This window comes from Ctenopharyngodon idella, chromosome 23 (assembly GCF_019924925.1).
Source record: "Ctenopharyngodon idella isolate HZGC_01 chromosome 23, HZGC01, whole genome shotgun sequence".
NCBI classification, from domain to species: Eukaryota; Metazoa; Chordata; class Actinopteri; order Cypriniformes; family Xenocyprididae; genus Ctenopharyngodon; species Ctenopharyngodon idella.
Window position 1 is genome coordinate 10,209,516 of NC_067242.1, and position 19,969 is coordinate 10,229,484.

Here is a 19,969-nt window from a genome sequence, read left to right on the forward strand (position 1 = left end):
TATTAAACATAAACAGAGGCAGCGCTGGTTCATAAATGTCACTGTGTATAAAACAGCAGATGGTTAGCATAGAGATTGTATCTCTGACTAAAGACCAGCTACGGCTTGACGTGAAAATACAAATGATATCATAACAACAAATAAAAACACAATGGACTGGCACAGCAGAGGGAGGACGCCACAACCCACGCAGTTAAATCAAGACAGCATCAATATCCGACTGAGCTTTAGACTAAAGCACCATTAGAGCGAATCGTTTTGATGGTTGTTAACCACACTCCATTAGCATCTGACACTCAACAGCACATCTGCTCTGTTTGGATTCTTCTTTGATGCTGATGTGGAAAATTAATAATTATGGTGATAAAAACAGAAGGAAATTATTCTTTGTCATTTGAGCTATGGGCAGTTTGAAGTGCGCTATATTGACCAGAATGACTCGAATCAATGAGGATAAGACTGAACAAGACTTGAAACTCTGAAGTGAAGGCCGTCAGGTGAGAAATAGGAGGTGTTGAGAGATGGGTGAGAGGGGAAAGGTGGAAGAGATGTTGAGAAGTGTGACCAAGGCGATGACCATTGAATTCAGCATGGGATTCTGTGGTAATACTGTATTTGGTGATCACAGGGAATCAGCTGAAATAAGATCAGTCCAGAGCTGTGAATAATTCCATTAACACATTGAGCCAAATACTCCTATATAACACATTAGACTGGAACAAACCCTACAACACATTCAGCACTAGGGCTAGACAATATGACCTAAAATCAAAATCTTGAATAATCGAACATTGTACCTCGATTACGATTAATGAACAATTTTTTTTTTTTTTTGCCCTCATAGTTCATTGGCAAAGTTTGTACTGTAAAATATGCAGTAAATCAGATAGAGTTAAATCAGATACAGATAAATTACCACAGTACATTTATTTGAATGCATTAATGAAGGAGAGATTGCTTGTGAATTAGTCATACCGTCTCTCTGTTAATTGTAAAGCTGTGGGTTTTAAGTAATTACTTCAAAAATAGGGCGGGGCGGAGTCACGTGACTACACAAGCGGTAGTAGATGGTTGTTTGGTGATGTAAGTTAGCTTGCTTTGTGGTGTGTTTATTGTCAAAAGTGATTGCATTTGTTTAAATTGTTCTTTTTTGTTTGTTTTTTTTAAATTGTAAGATGATTGGGAGATACTGTTGCTCTGTCACTTCTGTATATAGCCTCTACTCTTTATATTAACATCGAGGGCCGCAATAGAAATAAGCCAGTGGCTTTATTGTGTTTTATCCTCGACAGTTTTTGTGAAGTGTATGGGATACTTGTTATTTTGTACAATTTTTATAAAAGCTTGTCAAATAAAAATAAAAAATAAATAAAAAAAATAGTATGTTTTTAAGGGGAAAGTATTAACGGGATTAAAAAAAAACAAAATAACCGACATGGGAAAATTATGTCGGTTAGAGGTTCTGAATTTTGGTTTCAATTACTTTTCGATTAATCGTCCAGCCCTATTCAGCGCACAGATTGTTCTTTATGTTTTGGCAATATAGTAAAGCTTTACTGTCATGCAGATACACATGGTGTTCCCAACCCATTTTACTTACGTAAATGTGTTCAGAGGTGGTAGAAATTATGACATTTTGATGTCACAAATAGCCCACGGATGCTTTTGATTACCACCAAAAATAATTCTGACTCATGCTTCAAAATATACATTACTGCACTTACAAATGAAATCAAGCAGGTAAGCATGCATTTTAAACCTGAGGGTTTGAAAACATAATACTATAAATAAATAAATCACCCAAATCCTTGTCAGCTGGGATTACTTTTCTAAGTGGATGAATGTCTGGTTATGCGTTATCAATGTAACTGTTTAAGCTCAGTCCAGTAAAAACTGTTTATGGAGAGTTATGTAGCATCTATTCTATGACACCAATCTAACATGTTATATTTACATTTTATAGTTATATTTTCAAAACGATGTGAGGGTATAAAAAATATTTAATATGTATGCACACTATTGTCATTGTCTTCAATTTACTGTTTTTCGATTTTTGTTCTTTTTGTAGTCAACAGAATGCCCAAATATACTTATTAGAATATTAATTTAAGAAACACTTTTTGTCTATGTGCATTGTGCACATTAATTAAATACATATGTGTGCCATATTTAATCTCTGATAGAAGCACAACTGGTTTACATTTAAAGAAACTATTTTCCCTACAACTCATAATTACGGTAATTATCTAAACAGATGCCATGTGTAAAGACTTGACTTGCTATTTGTAAAGCATGTCAAGAGGGAACTTAAGTACAGGTTTATAGTGACACATCTGTATGATCCTCTTAGTTTGCATTCATGATGCTGACAAAAGAGATTCAATACAGTATTAATAACAGGTGATTATACAATGATTATAAAACAAGATTCTTCCACTCTAACAAACATCAGTGCACTTTCACGCACACACAAAACTCAACAAAAAAAAAAAAAAAATCAAAATACTTTTTATACTTTCTAAGCCCATGAAAATAAGGGAAAGAACAGATAATGGCAGATGTAAGCATTAAAAATGAAATCACACTGTGAAACTCGTGCTCAATGAAACATTCAGAGCAATGAACCAAGCTGTAGCGTTGAATTATATTAAAGCTGTTCATCATAAAAGCTCAAACTTGCTATATTCTTTCCTGTGTGGATATCTGGCTCAGCAAAAGCTCTCTCAGCAATTTTTAAGAGAACATTTCACTAAAAAAAAAAATATTCTGCCATTATTTATTTCTATTCATGTCATTTCTGTTATTTTATTCTGGACAACACAAAAAAGTGTTTTTGTTTTTTGGGTTGTTTTTTTTTGAAGAATCAATCGTCTGCCATACATAACATAACTAAAAATGTTGATTCCAGGACATACTTTATTTTGTCTAAATAAATTAAAAACACAAAAAACTAAAATAAATCATTAAACGTGCAAATTCTTTAATTCACTTGTAGTATTACAATGTACAATATTAATCTTTACAGTAAAAAATAATATTCATTACCTAAAGATTACATTGAACAGTGCTTTTATTAGTGTTTTTAGAGTTAGAGGATGGCAAAGATAATGTAAATGTAAAAATAGGGGAAATGACTGTCCAACATTAAATATCCAGTATCGACTGATAGCAATAAATAATAATAATTAAAAAAAAAATTAAAAAAAAAAGAACTCTAATATCAGCCAAAAACTGATATGGTACTGATATACTGTCCAACCATAATTATCAGATATTAATGACTTAAATGTTCATCTGTTCTTCAAAAAAAGCTTGTCTAACTTTAGAAACAACTAAGTCCAATTCAGAAGTACTCCTTTCATGATACTTTCACTGTGTTTGACAGCTCCTCATCACTGACTGTAGTTGAGCTTAATAAATTTACAATTAATGACATACAGTTTAAGAACAACATGAGGGTTTGTAAAAATGAACAGAATGATAATTTTTGAGTGAACTATTCCTTTAAGGTTTAAGAGTCTACACAAATCTACACTTCCGTATGCGCTGTTCAGGGTGTTTGGATGTTGTGAGCTGGAGTTTGCGCTTTTTTAAATCAGTGTTGGTCAAAACACGCACAAAGCATGACTGCACAGAATTATTCAAATCTGACCTTCCCAAAACAAATATGCAGGTAGAAAGCAAACAGCAACAGCACCAGACATGAATATTTAACAGACAACGAAAATGAAAACCTCTGAGGGGTTATAAACAGAATGCAGTGTGTTGTTCAAGCTGGAGTGGGCGGAACTACAGGGAAGAAATCATTGGAGAGATTAGCCTGTCCTGTAACCAAACAATCAATGGCATTTATTGCTCAACATGTTAAGAATTCTGTAATTGAAATTTTATCGATTTCATCATTCCATTCACTCAATTCATTTACCCTGAATATAATGGTATAAATAAGAATGAAGGGAGAGGGAGGGAGAGAGCAAAAGAAATGAAGTATATCTGCATTATTAATTAACATTGCTGGCATATCTAATCATGGAGTCATTGGTCTGCCTGTGTAGATTGATGACCTACCGGAATATTCCCTGTTCATTAAAAAATAATTCAAATTGTTCTGTGACTAAAACCAAGTAGCGAATTTCACAAGGGAATATCCATATCCATACTGCCATCCGGGCAGGGCGACCTATGGTATTTCTCAATAACTGTCAAATATCAGGAAGCACGACAAAACAGTGCCTGTACACAATGTATGGTATACACCTTGGAATATTCATGACATATATTTGATACTAATTGCAAAAATAAACATGAATATAAAAATATACACTTTATAAAATGTATTTATAGTGTGTGTGTGTGTGCGCGTGTGTAAATAAATATATATATATATATATATATATATATATATATATAAATCATTAGGATATTAAGTAAAGATCACATTCCATGAAGATATTTTGTAAACTGTCTACCATAAATACATCAAAAATGTATTTTTGTGGGTGGATATGAATTGCTAAGGACTTCATTTGGACAACTTTAAAGCTGATTTTCTCAATATTTAGATTTTTTTGCGACCTAAGATTCCAGATTTTAAATAGTTGTTTCTCGGTCAAATATTGCCATATTCGAACAAACCATACATCAATGGAAAGCTTATTTATTCAACTTTCAGATGATGTATAAACCTCAGTTTCAAAAAATTGACCCTTATGACTGGTTTTGTGGTCCAGGGTCACATATGTAAAATTAAAAAATAAATATATGTATACATTATAATATCGATTAATATATATATATATATATATATATATATATATATCTTGCATGTTTAATATAATGCATTAATATTTTCATAATTTCACATTGAATTTACAAATTGAGGTAGAAACAACATAAAGATAGTATATTTTTAAATATGTGTTTAATGGCATCTTTTTACTAAGTACTATGAATGAAGGCCAGTAACATCAATACCAATACTGCTACTGATGTCTCTCTGATGTATTAAATAGATTTTTCCCTCAATTTTAACCATTAATTATAGCCATTCAACAGTATAACAGTATAACTGAAAGCCGTTATTTTTAACATTTATCAGGCTTTGAAAAATACAACAAATTTTAATTTAAGTGAACTTAAAACAATCTTCACAATAACTATAAATTATATAGGCATAAACTAATCAGAGAAGAACAATGAGTGATTTCTATTTTTCTTTTGTTCTTTGATTTACTTCAGTGACATAGACTGCAGCAGGTTTATTAGGCTCCTGTCACTTTAAAACCTGACCCATCCGATTTTCCCAAACTCTTTATGGTCATTCAAAACTTTTTAACTTATTTAAAACTGTGTTCACGAGGTCACTGGCCAAAAAAAGCATTTTGACATAATTTTGTGTTTTTGTCCATTAAAGTGCGACCAGACAGGCGCTAAACAGACAGTGTGTCAGTACCAAATTGAGTTCTCTTTTGCATCTTATCGCACTTGATATTGTGTTAACATAGCCTACTGTAACACTAGCCAAATGATGGCAGACATAAAAAAACGATGCTGCTTTAATTGCGTTAAATACTTAAATATTGTATTTTTAATGCGCTAAACTGAGAAAAAAAAAAAAAAAAAAGTTAATTTTCACAGCCTATGAGTTGAAAGACAGAAAATGACCCACAAAAGCCAAATCAGGCAATGAAAACCTGCAGTCATTATCTTCTTAAACTTCTGTGTTATTACATATACACCAATAACAACTTGTCTAGTGACATCCACTACCTTAAACTCAAGGGCACCACAAAGCCAAAGGACACAAATACAAAGCCCGACCGGACAAGCTAATTAACATCCAGCCAGTGCATGAATTATTGAGTTTTTAATCCCGTCAGCTCACAGTAGGGTCTGCACCGGGCAGGTCAGGTGACTTGTGGGGGGTTGCGGGAGAGACACTCATATAGAGTAACAAGCCCCCTAATCATGACAGCCTCTGGTCTTTGAGATTTGTAGGTCAGAGAAAACAAATACTCTCCAGGGCCTCCTTTGTAGAAGAATGACAGGATAAACAAAGCTTTAGAAAGAAAGGATGCAGATATCTTTTACAGGTGATTAATAACCCTACATGCACTGCTTATCAATAGGCTGAAACTTAATTGGTAAGCAATCTGCAAATAGCTGCATTTGAATAGATACAAATATTTACACTATTTTAATGTGATGTAAAACCTGTAAAGCCTGACATCTGAAATAAAAGTCAGAAAAATCTAACTTTTTGTTTATTGAACCTTTAGACAAAGTTTGTACATGTGTTTTTTGTTGAGTTTCATATTTGAAACATCAGGCTTTTGTCTCATTTAGTAGGATATAGGAGAATATGGAGCTCACACTCGAGGAGGAAAAAAACACCTCAAAAACCTTGACATTTATTCAAAAAATATATAATTCTGATAGCTTGAAATGTATATCAATGAGATCAGAAAAAGAACAGAACAACAGACAACTTGCATAAAATGCATTTTAATGCATATGTATCAGTTGTCATTTATCGCCCAATAATATGTCTTAGTAAGATGATATTTAAAGGGTTAGTTCACCCAAAAATGAAAATTATATCATTAATTACTCACCCGCTTGTTGTTCCACACCTGTAAGATCTTCGGAACACAAATTAAGATAGTTTTGATCAAATCCGATGGCTCAGTGAGGCCTCCATAGACAGCAATAACACTCCCTTTTTCAATGCCCAGAAAGCTACTAAAAACGTATTTAAAACATTCATGTTACTACAGTGTTTCAACCTTAATATTATAAAGTGAGGAGAATACTTTTTGTGTGCCAAAAATAACAAAATAGCGACTTTATTCCGCAATATCCAGTGAAGGGCGATTTCAAAACACTGCTTCATGAAGCTTCGATTCTTTACGAATCATAGGTTTTGAATCAGTGATTCGGAACTGCCAGAGTCACGTGAACTATCGAAGTTTCAAAACACTTATGACGTATTGAAGCCTCGTTTACTGAAATCATGTGATTCGAAACAAATGATTCGTAAAGATTCGAAGCTTCATGAAGAAGTGTTTTTAAATCGCCCTTACTGGATATTATGGAATAAAGTCGCTATTTTGTTATTTTTGGTGTTATTTTTGTTATTTTAGTCATATACACCTAGGATGGCTTGAGAGTGAGTAAATCATAGGATAATTTCCATTTTTGGCTGAACTATCCCTTTAATGCTACATTTAAATGACTTATATTTGAGCTTTAACTCCAATCCCAGCTGGACTAAAGTGTTGGCCGACTGGCACCTGTCCTGCTCAAGTCTGAATGCTGTTCGCCAGCAGGCCTGTTTCCCTGCGTTCCTGTAAGATCCCCCTCAATCTCGCTTTCATTCACTCAGTTCATTCTACTCAACGGGGCTGCACTCAACTGGAAAATTAGGTTTCTCCACTAAAATGAGCTCTGCCTGCTACAGACCTATCAGAGAGCCAGCTGAAAGCTTGGCTAAAAGAGAAACGATAATCGAAAGAAAACTCAAGGCGCGCGGGCCGTTTGGATGAGATGAGAATGGGACGTCCACCCGTGTACGCTCCCACGAGCCCCGGCTAAAGATCGGAGGCGTGCAAAGGTCAAATCATCCATAAGTCAGGAGAACCTTCGGGGACAGCTGATGTAAGGAGAAACAGACACTCTCCTGAAACAACCCTGCTGCGTCTCACACCTCAGACGTAATGAGTTCATTCAGAGGAGATGAACCTCAGCCTGCTGTGTTACACATGAATTTGCTCCAGAGGAAAGAGGGAGAAAGAGAGAGGGAAGGAAAGATTGGGGCGAGAAATGAATCCTCTCCTAACAACATCATTAGAAAGGAAAAATGCAAAGGTGAATGACTGCAGTCTGTTCTCCAAGCAGGAGAAAATAGACAGATAGTTAAGAAAGAGTTGCAATTAACCATTATTTTGATAAAAATTCTAAGAATTAACATTCAGCGTAACTCCTCCTGCATTGTTCATGTTACAGAAACATAAATTATACCTCAAATCATATTAAACAGAGCTGTGTTATTACTTTTCTAAGCAAATCAGACTTACGATTTTGGTCTGGGGAATAATAAAATGAACTGGAAAAATAGCCTCACAGACTTGCAATGAAGGAAGCACTTCAGCCAGTAAGCAACCACCTAGCAACCACAGAGACCACCCTAGCAACCTGCTAAAAAACTCAAAACACAGCAACCATTCACAACACCCTTATCGAATTTCACAAGGATTTTCTTCAGAACTGTCAAAAACTTTTTTAAAAACGAGCATCTGAAAATTAAAAACATTAAAAAGAGCTCAAGAGATCTGAGTTTTCATATGACAAATAAATGTCATAGCTCCAAAAAGAACTAGAATGAAGAACCAATTTATAGCCATGGAGAAATTTCCGGGGTGTTCAGCATTCCTCGACAGGCCGTGTAAAGGTGAACGTGTCTGTCATAGACTAAAAGTCACCTCTTAGTAAATTAGAATAATAAATGCAGCTGACACTCCAATCTGTGAGGGTCACACTGAATCAGTTCAACTCTTTAGTCATGCAATTTTCAGATAAGACTAATGGAAGAGCAGCCCTGTCAATCTTAATGTCTTATCCTGGGGGGAAAAAAAACAAAACAAAGACCACAGCTTGATATAAGATCAGACTGGTCCTGTCCAATCACACAATCAAAAGGTGCTCCACTAATGCACATGCTCTCCATGCCCTTTTAATTAAGTCCACACACCTTCTCAACACATACACCCAAGAACAGCACCATAAAGGCCCTGATATACTCACGGCAAAGTCTTTTATGTTCTTTGTTTATGGGTAAAAAGAAGTTTGAAATACGTTTCTCCAGTATGCTATTAGCGAATATCCCGACGCTGTCCACGCTGCTGAGAGCGGTATTTGGATATGTGCTGTGCGCTTTCTACTCAATAACAATATAAAGAACAAAAATGACAGTGTTGAGAAAACAGCAGTTAAGAAAGCATCTGATAATAGCGATATGCATATGTGTGCACCAGCTCTGTTAAGCCCGATTTATACTTCTGCGTTGAGTGTACACAGTAGGTACAGTGTAGCCTATGCATATAGTTGTGTACCCTAAGCTGTACCCTGACGCGCACCGCCCCAAAACGTAACTACATGTTGCGAAGACGCAGACCGCAAGATCTGTGATTGTTCGGCTAAGTAGCATTGCACGTGCTCTTCTGCGCTGCCATTTTTAAATTCAGTCAAAATTCACCCTCCTTCTGTCTCAACCAGTTCACAGGTCATACATACCATCTCCTCCGACGCCTTCTCTCGTTTCTGCATTTTAGCAGAGCTGAAACAACTAATTGATAAAATCTATAGTAATCGATAACAAAAATCATCGACAACGAATGTCATTATCGATTAGTCGCGTCTACCCACCGTGCACGGAAAACTTCCGCCAGTCGCGTCAAATTATAGAACTAAATAGCGCATTTCTATGGACAAAACACATCTAAAAATAGTGGAGGAAACAGATTGAGCTGCTGCAGGATCCAAGCTGCCCAAAACATAAGAATTCTTTATTTTAAGCTTCAAGCTAATGTATTAGCGTTATGTTTAGCATGGCTTGCCCTGTCAGGCGCTTTGACAGATGTGTGTGCTGTTTAATGTGTGATATGTTTCCTCGGTGCAAAACTTTCATTTTATGGTTATATCCTTGTCTGCAAGTGTTACAAATTCACGGAAGTATTTCCATTTTGCATGAAGGCTCTTCCTGACAGTCTGCGTTAAACTTCAGACTTTACCGAATGAGCGCAAAAATATTAATTTTGCTGAAATATCTGTTGTTGGATGTTAAATTTAGGTTTAGAAGTCAACATCTAATTCAAGTATTTTATGAGAGTGGTAACTGTAAAGGGATAACAGCGTATAATTGAATATAAATTTAAGACGTTTCTTACATTTACAGGATAAAGTTTGTTTGAAGGACAGCATTTGGCAGGATATGGAATAGTGTGTTTTGTCAATAAAACATTTTAAAGAAAATTGGGTTTTTTATCCGATTAATCGGCCAACTAATCGATTATCAAAATAACCGCCCTACATTTTAGTTCTAGTAATTTCACTAAAATTAACTGTTTTTCAACATTGTTTAGCTCCAAACTCTTACATGATCTACTCAGTTTCAGTTGCCATTGTTCTTAGTAGCCTAAACTCAAACTCAGAGGTGGCTAAACTCAAAACAGCAGTGAAGAAACTCAACACAGTGGAACATAGAAACCCTACCGCCAACTAGTGTTTCGGCGGTGTAATTGCAAAGCATCACAGACAGAAGGCAATAGTATAAATGCTAACGACCGCGTCTGCTACGTGTGTAGCCTACGACGTACACTTGACGATGAAGTATAAATTAGCCTTTATTCAGCACTCCAGTCAAGTCTTCTCATGTTTTATATACCACTTTATACAATATATTGCTTCAAAGCATGCAGCTTTACATTATAAAATGGTGTCAGAGTTGCTTTCAATTGGAATTACAACAATTTACTATAAAGCAGCTCTCCAGTGTGTTCATGATTTTACTCACATCTGACCTCAAAAGGACTGAACAGAAGAAATGAACCAGAGAAGATTTCCACATAAAAGAAGGCGGAGCCACAGAGCACACCTACCTATAACGTAATTGCCATGGACTAATGGGAGTTTGAAGGTGTTTACCTTTTCCAAACTTTTCCAGAGATTTTGTCATGGTTAGGTGTTTTGAATTCTCCAAACAAACTTCATTTTGGCCTGATTGTGTTTGAAATTATGTCACATTAGTTTATTCTTTAATTTCACTTGAAGTATATTGGGGCCTATATTGCACTATATTCCAGGTTATCTGTTAACTCAGTGAGTTTAACTCGAAAACCTGATCAGTCTAATTCGTTTACTTAATCAACTAGTTTATTTCAAAGAACTGCCTCAAAAGTTTTGGCTCTCAAGTTCAACTAAAGGACAAGATTATGAGTTTATTATGATTTAAATTTCTTCAGTGGACTTTGTATATAGTGCACAAGTCTGTTAGACTACTTATTTCTTTGGAAATTTTGAATATGTGTTTATATGGTTCTCAAGTTCAACTAAAGGACAAGACTATCAGTGAATTAGTTTTTGTGACAATTGTGGCCACTATGAACAGACATCATGTTTGGGTGAGCTATCTTTTTAATTGTTCATTTTGGTCAGTCTATATGTTCATTGTATACATCTCTCTGGTGAAGGGTTAATTTCTCTCTATGGGACATCTGATGACAAGGAGGTGGGCTTTGGCTTGGCACATCCTGCTATCCAATAATGTCATGTCCAAACTGGTTACTTATCGGCTGGGGAGATTCTCTCACCTGCAACCCATCACCCTACCTGCCAAATGTGCCTTCCCAAGCACCCAAAGTGCACAATAACACACTAATAGAACATTAAGGATTCACTGGAGCAGTTTTACGGTGGATATTTATAGCAGCCGATGCTTGGTGCTGACGTCAGGACTAATGCCATACGGTTCTCCCCTCCCTTCCTCTCACAGGGTGATTAATGAGGAGCTGCTCAGTATACAGAACATCACAGTCCACTGGAGTCTCCCTGTTTAACACAGCCGGTCGCACCAGCAGACAGCTGAGTCCACATATCACACAGTTTCATCATTTATTTTCCTGTCATTCACTTTCAGAAGGCCGCAATGACAGGATTTATGTGTCTGACGTCCATGTGAAATCTGTTTGGGATACACTAGGATTGGAATGGATTAGGATGGTTTACTGAATTGCTGTGAAACTGGGGTTTACGGCAGTGAGAAAAAAAGGAAAAAAAATTGTACATCCTTCTTATGAACAAAAGTAAAAATCTAAGTATGTGATTCCGATTTTTTAAATAAAATAAAATAAGTATGGTCAAGAAATACTTTTTCAAAAGTTTGGAACCATTTAATCAAAATATTTCAGAATTTCAGTAAGTAAGATTTTCTTTTGTTGTTACAAAAAATTATCATCACATAAATGCTGAAAAATCCATAATTTAAAAGCCCTTCGGTTACAGCTGGAAACTTTATTTTTAAGAGTGTAGTCTTTTATTACTGGGGTGCCTGCTGTGATCTGAAATAGAAGTGATGGATTGACACCATACTGTAGCTCCTAAATAAATCAATAATTCTATCTAGGCCTGCCAGCTGTGCTTATGAGCAGAAAACACACGCACAAAGCACATAATCACTGCATAATTCCCGTCCATTCACCAGTTTGACTCTACAGTGCTTTTAGATAACAGCTGGTAAAGGAAAAGGATTTTTTTTTTTTTTTTTCCACAAAAGCCATTGATGCAGACCAAACACTGATCGATCAAGAGCAGATATCAGCCCACATTGATTGACCAATTCACTCAGAGGTGCTAGAGGTGTGTGATTCCCTCCAAACCTGATGGCGGTCTTCTCCATGGCATCAGGACTGTCGACAGAGGGGAGGTCATCAGCTAGAATCTCCTCCGGACTCCGAGGGTCAATCAGGATACCCCGCTTGTCCTTGTCCTTGATCCCGATGCCTGCTGTGATGGCGTTCCACAAAGCATTCTGTGACTTGGAACCTGATGCAACAATCAGAGATCAAAAGCTCAGAGGGGTGTAGACGACAGAATGCAAGACCAGGGCAGAGTGAAAAGTAGACAGGGAAAGAGAGATAAAAGGATTTTTGTCATTTTTCTGTTCTGCCAACATGCAGTTGAGAGGTGAAGGTTTGGCTGGTTAGTTTGGGTAGTCAGTCACTGCCAGCATGTAACTGCACCATTAAGAGGGCAAAAAAAATCTATTTCTTCATTGACTGCAGGGTTGTGCACCAGAATTGGACTGAAAATTGAGGTAGTAAACATGAGGCAGGATTGAAATTTGAATTTGAATGTAATAAATTAGATGTAAAATTAATTTAAATTCAAAGAAGTTCATATTACTGTCATGTTTACCAAGTAAGGCAAAGTTTGTCAAGACGGACAGACGGATGGGTGAGTTTGTAGATGTATAGATGGATGGATGGGTGGGTTTGTAAGATGGATGGATGGATGGATGGGTTTGTAGATGGATGAACAGATAGATGTGTGGTTGGGTTTTTGGATGGATGGATGGATTGATGGATGGATGGGTTTGTAGATTTATGGATGGATGGATGAATGGATGGGTTTGTAGATGGATAGATAGATGTTTGGTTGGGTTCATGGATGGATGGATGGATGGATGGGTTTGTGGATGATGGATGGATGGGTTTGTAGATTTATGGATGGATGGATGAATGGATGGGTTTGTGGATGATAGATGGGTGGGTTTGTAGATGGATAGATAGATGTTTGGTTGGGTTCATGGATGGATGGATGGATGGATGGATGAGTTTGTAGATTTATGGATGGATGAATGGATGGGTTTGTGGATGATGGATGGGTGGGTTTGTAGATGGATAGATAGATGCTTGGTTGGGTTAATGGATGGATGGACGGATGGCTTTTTAGATGGACGGATCGGTTTTTGGATGGATGGATGGATGGATGGATGGGTTTGTAGATGGATAGATGGGTTTGTAGATGGATAGATGTGTGGTAGGGTTTATGGATGGATGGATGGGTTTGTAGATTTATGGATGGATGGATGGGTTTGTAGATGGATGGATGGATGAATGGATGGATGGGTTTGTGGATGATGGATGGATGAGTTTGTAGATGGATGGATGGGTGGGTTTGTAGATGGATAGAAATATGTGTGGTTGGGTTCATGAATGGATGGATGGATGGATGGATGGATTTTTATATGGATGGATGGGTTTGTAGATGGCTGAACCGACAGATGTGTGGTTGGGTTTGTGGATGGATGGATGGATGGGTTTGTAGATGGATGAACAGATAGATGTGTGGTTGTGGATGGCTTTTTAGATGGACGGATCGGTTTTGGATGGATGGATGGGTGGATGGGTTTGTAGATGGATAGATGGGTTTGTAGATGGATAGATGTGTGGTAGGGTTTATGGATGGATGGATGGGTTTGTAGATTTATGGATGGATGGATGGGTTTGTAGATGGATGGATGGATGAATGGATGGATGGATGGGTTTGTGGATGATGGATGGATGAGTTTGTAGATGGATGGATGGATGGGTGGGTTTGTAGATGGATAGAAATATGTGTGGTTGGGTTCATGAATGGATGGATGGATGGATGGACGGATGGATTTTTATATGGATGGATGGGTTTGTAGATGGCTGAACCGATAGATGTGTGGTTGGGTTTGTAGATGGATGGATGGGTTTGTAGATGGATGAACAGATAGATGTGTGGTTGGGTTTGTAGATGGAGGGATGGATGGATGGATGGATGGGTGGGCTTATAGATTTATGGATGGATGGATAGACAGATAGTTAGACAGATGGATAGGTAGACACGTATATAATAGATACACAGACAGACACAGATAATATGCTCAGGTGATTAGGTCACATAAATATTTATAGGCACTATACATTATATTTTCAGTGCCATAGCTCAGCCTTTAGATAGCACACAGACAGCATGAAGCACAGCTGCTGTTATGATTACAGACCCGTGTGATTATGGAGACTATGAACCTTACTGTGTCACACTCATACCTATTTCCTCACTGTGCAGAAAACAATTTTAAAGTAAAAGTGAAATCAACAGCTTTCAATCACGTGTCTGATTGCACATACTCACGTGCGAAGCGTGCCAGAGGTCTCGAGCTGCTTTCTCCAGTTTCATTCGCCACTGTGGAGAAAAAGAACAAAACACAGACAGATGAGTGATGTAGACCTTTCTTCAACAATCATGACTCATCAGAAATCGTTTTTCCTCACCACAAATTTCAAGTTTGCACTCAGACACCACAAACACACTCACAGAGTTTACGGAAAAAGTCGTGAAAGTAGAAAAATGACTTTTCTGTTTCATCTGAAAATCAATGTTGTTGTTTGTTTATGTTGTTTACCTGATACATATTGCAACATGCCTACAAATGAAGCATAAATCACTTCACTCACAGTGTTATTTGCCTATAATTCATGAATATGCTAACCATATGGTAATTTGATAATGATATAGTAGACGTTTTCATTTACTCAATACAAAAGTGGAATATTTTTAGGAGTTTGGCATTTGCCCCGTAGTGAGAAAAGCAGATGAGAATGAGTCAAGTAAATGAGATTTTCAAACTTAAATTTTGAAGTCTCCTAAGATATAATGCAGTAAAATAGAAGCAAAATTCCTCATTAAAGCACAAATTAGCTAGCTATGCCATCCACTTAAAATTTATACAACTGTGACATACCTCTCATTTTAGAATAAACATCTGAAAACAGTTGATAGATACTTACATGGAACATGACTGTCCTCTGGACAGAACAGAAGAGAGAAAAAAGTAAGTTTTGTGCTGTTTTGTAGGCAAGAAATGGTGATATATAGTCAAGAAGAATTCAAGGTCACAGATCAATGTGTGTGTGACATTGAAAATACTACAGTCCTCTTATATTCTCAGACGTTAATCCTGCTATGGTTTAAACGCTGTCGGCTGCTGAGGGGACATCAGAAATGGGGTTTTTCTGTGTTTACATTAAGCATTTCTGCTGGAAAAAAAGTTCTCTGTTAAAATCTGCTGTGGCTTTCATGATTCTGAGCAATAAAATTGCCTCAGGATGGATGAGTAGAAGAAACCGCATGAGGTCAAAGTCGCAACACGCAGCTGTGTTGTTTACACAGAGGAAGTGTACTGCTGTAAAAACTGAACGGACAGCTCCTCTTGCAGGCCACCTAACGATACTGCGCTGAACTAATTACATTATTAACAATTGACCGCTGAAAGCACTGTTTACTGAATCCACAAGAGGTTTTTGAAAAACTAATAACACATTAGAAGGTCACAGGCATCCAGAAACATTTCAACTTAGCAGCTAAGAGGACTGAACCTGCGGATTAGTGGCGTCTGAATCGTGAGCGAATCGTTGTTTTTAATGATTCATTTAAACCAATTCGCGAAGCACTTGTGAGTCACTCAGATTCAGAACAACCAAAAGATTCAAATCAACAAGGCCAGGCGTTATACACACAAAATAAAATAAACATATGCAAACATGCATAAAGTAAAAAAGGATCTTAATTTAGTTTCAGCTTTTCTGTTGGTACCATCATAATAGTATTTATATAGGCTAGTTTAATCCCTTTACAAATGTATTTGAAATACATGAAATGTAACTAATATAAGATAAAATAAATGAAAAAATATAATATAAATGTTATCTGTAATAGAATTAATTCCATAGAATTAATTTTATTTGAAATGAACTAAAAATAAATCAGACATCAATCACGTTGCTACAGTTATTTTAGTATTATTTATATACTATTAATTAATATTTTGAACTAGCTTTCATTTTTATACTTTAAGTTTTAATTTTAACTTTAGTTTAATTCTTTGTTAGGCACTATTTTTATTATTTTTTAAATATTACCATATGTTTATTTTATTTTTATTTAAGTTTTAGTTTGTATTTATTTACAGTTACTAGTTTTAGTGCTTCAACCCAATGCAATATTTCTAATTTTCATTTTTCATCTTATATTTATATTTAATTTTATTTCATATAAAATTTACTGAATTTACAAAAATGCTTTAATAGCTTTAGTTTTAGTTAACGATGGGGGATTTCTGAAAAAGTTAAACAAAAATAGTCATTTAAGGGACTAAAAATAATGAAACACTGAGAACCACACAGGTGAATAAAAGGGCTGAAAGAAAGAGCCCTTACATGAAAAACGACAGAGAGAGGGAGACGTGAGGTTGTTAAGTGGGGACTGCCGGTCCACGGGGGGCACGGAGGTAATGAGAGAGAAATCAGAGAGAAGCCTTTAGCACAGTGAGTTTGTCAGGCTGCTGAGTGTCCAACGAGTCAGTACTCAAGAGAAGAGGAAGGACTCTTCATTAACGATAATGATTCCCCCTGGGCAGCTCACACGACTCCTCTAATGTGCTGACGACAGAAAGGCCTCCAGCGAGGGGTGCACGCTATCACCCACACCTCCCCTGCCAGGTAACCAGTAAAGACCCCTTTTTCCATTTAATCCGCTGGATCTCCATATCTACGAGTCTTCATGTGTGCGTGTGTGTGTGTGTACAGTGTGTATATATATATATATATATATATATATATATATATAAACATAATATTTTGAGTTTCTGTTGATTAAACATTAACTCAAATTTGTAATTTCAATGAACTCAAAATTTTAAGGCAACCAGATAACTTACTTTTCTAAGTTAAACCAATAATTCTTTTTTACAGTGTGTGTGTGTGTGTGTATATATATATATATATATATATATATATATATATATATATTATTGTCATATATATTATTGTTCTTTACTTTTTATTGTCAATATAAATTAAATAAAAAATTTATTTATTATTTATATATTATTTATAATAACAAATGATAATAATTGTTTATTCTATTATTACCTGTATAATTATATATATAATTATAAATTATACTAAATAATATATAATAATTATTTTAAATAATAATAATAATAATAATATTATGGTTTATTATAATATTTATTAGTATTGTTGTTTTTGTAATAACATCATAATAAAAATATTATATAAATAATATTTTTAATAATAATAATAATTAACATCATTAATAAAAAATAAATAACTTAAATAACTTTAATTATTATGTATATATTTTTTATAATTATAAATAATAATTATTATGATTATTCTATTAATTCTTGTATAATTATATATATAAATATATTATATAATATAATTATACAAAGAATCATAATCTTAATCATAATCAATAGTGTTGTTGTTGTTGTTGTTAATATTATTATAAAATATAAATATAATATAAATGATAATTTTTTTTATAATTAAATAATAATAATAATAATAATTAGTTGTAGTATTGTTGTTGTTGTTAATAATATAATAATAAAAATATAATATAAATAATAATTTCTATAATTATTATTAATACTATAATTATTATTACCATCAATAACATACAGATTTGGGGTCTCCAAACGGGCTCTGCACCTGACAGCCTTATTGACTCCTCAACAGGTGCTTTAATGAGGCCCCATTGGGCATCCTGCCCACACACACACAAATATACAGGCAGCTCAATGGGGAAGGATTGGGTTGAGGTTGTTTGTCAGGCAGAGGCAAGAATCACTAGGTCGTGACATCACATCCTGCCTCCACTGGTGACTATGGAGACAGTAATAGCAAAGGCAGCATGGGAGATCCAGAGGAGAAAACTCTTATCAACAGCCCAGTGCGATTTAAAAGCGTGACTGTTTGTGTGGGCTTTGCTTTAATGATAAACACAGGTTCCCGTGAGAATTCATCTCATCAAACAGAATTAATCTGACAGGTTAGAAGTCACAAAAGGTGATCACATGACCATGTTTTTTTTACCTGATTCCTTCGATTTGTGCACCACTGTGGTTTCTCCACTTCTTCATCTCCTGATTGTGGTCTGTTATATAAGCCCTTGACCTTTTAGGAGTATAATTACCACCATCCAATGTTCTGCCACAACAACTGTCATGTCACTTTACTGTTCAAGCTCTTTGTTCTGTGCCTAAATCAGCCAACCCTGTCAGAAAAATCAACGTCCTAATATCGTGTCCCTCGCCATCTGACAGGGCACTAAACGAATTCAGGCTTTTTGGACAACACAGAGCATTGTGACTCATTTTGTGCCAAAAAAAAAAAAAAAAGTTGTTTCTTATGTAATCTAATTGTACTCAGGCGACTCAGAGACACCCAGAGAGACTGATTGTAAGAGACAATCACTTTGTTGCTTTCATGTTACTATGACAGAACAGAAGACAGGGAATTTGCATGCAAGGAAAGCAAACTTGAACCAATTTACCAAACCCTTGTGCATGTGTTAAGAGTGTTTTCTTGAAACATCTCCAAAGCCTTTTCTAAAACCTTCACATATGTAAACACACCAAAATTTAGAGGATGCATACATTGTGACTAGTTAAACCTCATGTCTGAGATACACCATGAGAGACCCCTTTTAATAGCTCAAAACACACTAAATATTGACATATTATATTGACTTGATGTTACTTAAACTTGTTAACACGCTTCAAACATTCTCCCTTTAAAAATATTTGCAGTTTAAGAGACCCTAAAAAATAAATAATCTGTTTTCGCTCAAACTGACTCAAATCAGACACAACATTACTATACTGGATGACTGTCATTATTCTGAAAAACTACTTTTTGGTAAAAACAAAGCATTAATAATATATTTCTACACATACTTGATATTAAAAGAATTTAAAATAACAACAATAATTATAAATAAATAAATTAAAATAATAAATTAAAAATGATAATGATGTTTCTTGATCATAATTAAAATGATAAAGATGATTCTTGTTCATAATTAATATTATTATTACTATTATTATTATTATTATTATTATTATTAAGAATTTAATATTTTTACTATTTTATTATAATTATTATTAAGAAAGAATTTAGAATAATAAAAAAAATGTTATCATGAATTAATAATAATAATAATCATTACTATTTTTAATTTAATTTTTATATATTATTATTAAGAATAATATTAAGTAATTAGTATCATTATTCATATTAATAACAATTATTATTATAATAATTATTATGTTATTGATTGATTGACTGATTTTTATTATTCATTTATACTCTAAAAAAATCCATAAAAATAGGGCACAATGTACTGTATTAATTTGTATTATTATTAATATTACTATTATTAATATTATTATTATTAACATAATTAATAAAATAAACAACTTAAATAACTGTCATTATTATTTATATATTATATATAATTATAAAAAATAATTGTTATGATTATTCTATTATACTTATATAATTTTTTATATATA

At 34.7% G+C, this 19,969-nt stretch overlaps 1 protein-coding gene across 2 annotated transcripts in view; it reads right to left on the reverse strand.

The window, feature by feature from the left end:
• Positions 1-19,969, reverse strand: part of pde1ca (phosphodiesterase 1C, calmodulin-dependent a) — a 71,945-nt gene that overhangs the window by 51,054 nt on the left and 922 nt on the right. For both annotated transcript variants that reach the window (XM_051881924.1, XM_051881927.1), the window contains exons 2-3: positions 14,719-14,769; positions 12,432-12,597 (exon numbers count right to left, since the gene is read on the reverse strand). In XM_051881924.1, coding sequence (XP_051737884.1) covers positions 12,432-12,597; positions 14,719-14,769 — 217 coding nt within the window. The remainder of the gene's footprint in view (positions 1-12,431; positions 12,598-14,718; positions 14,770-19,969) is intronic.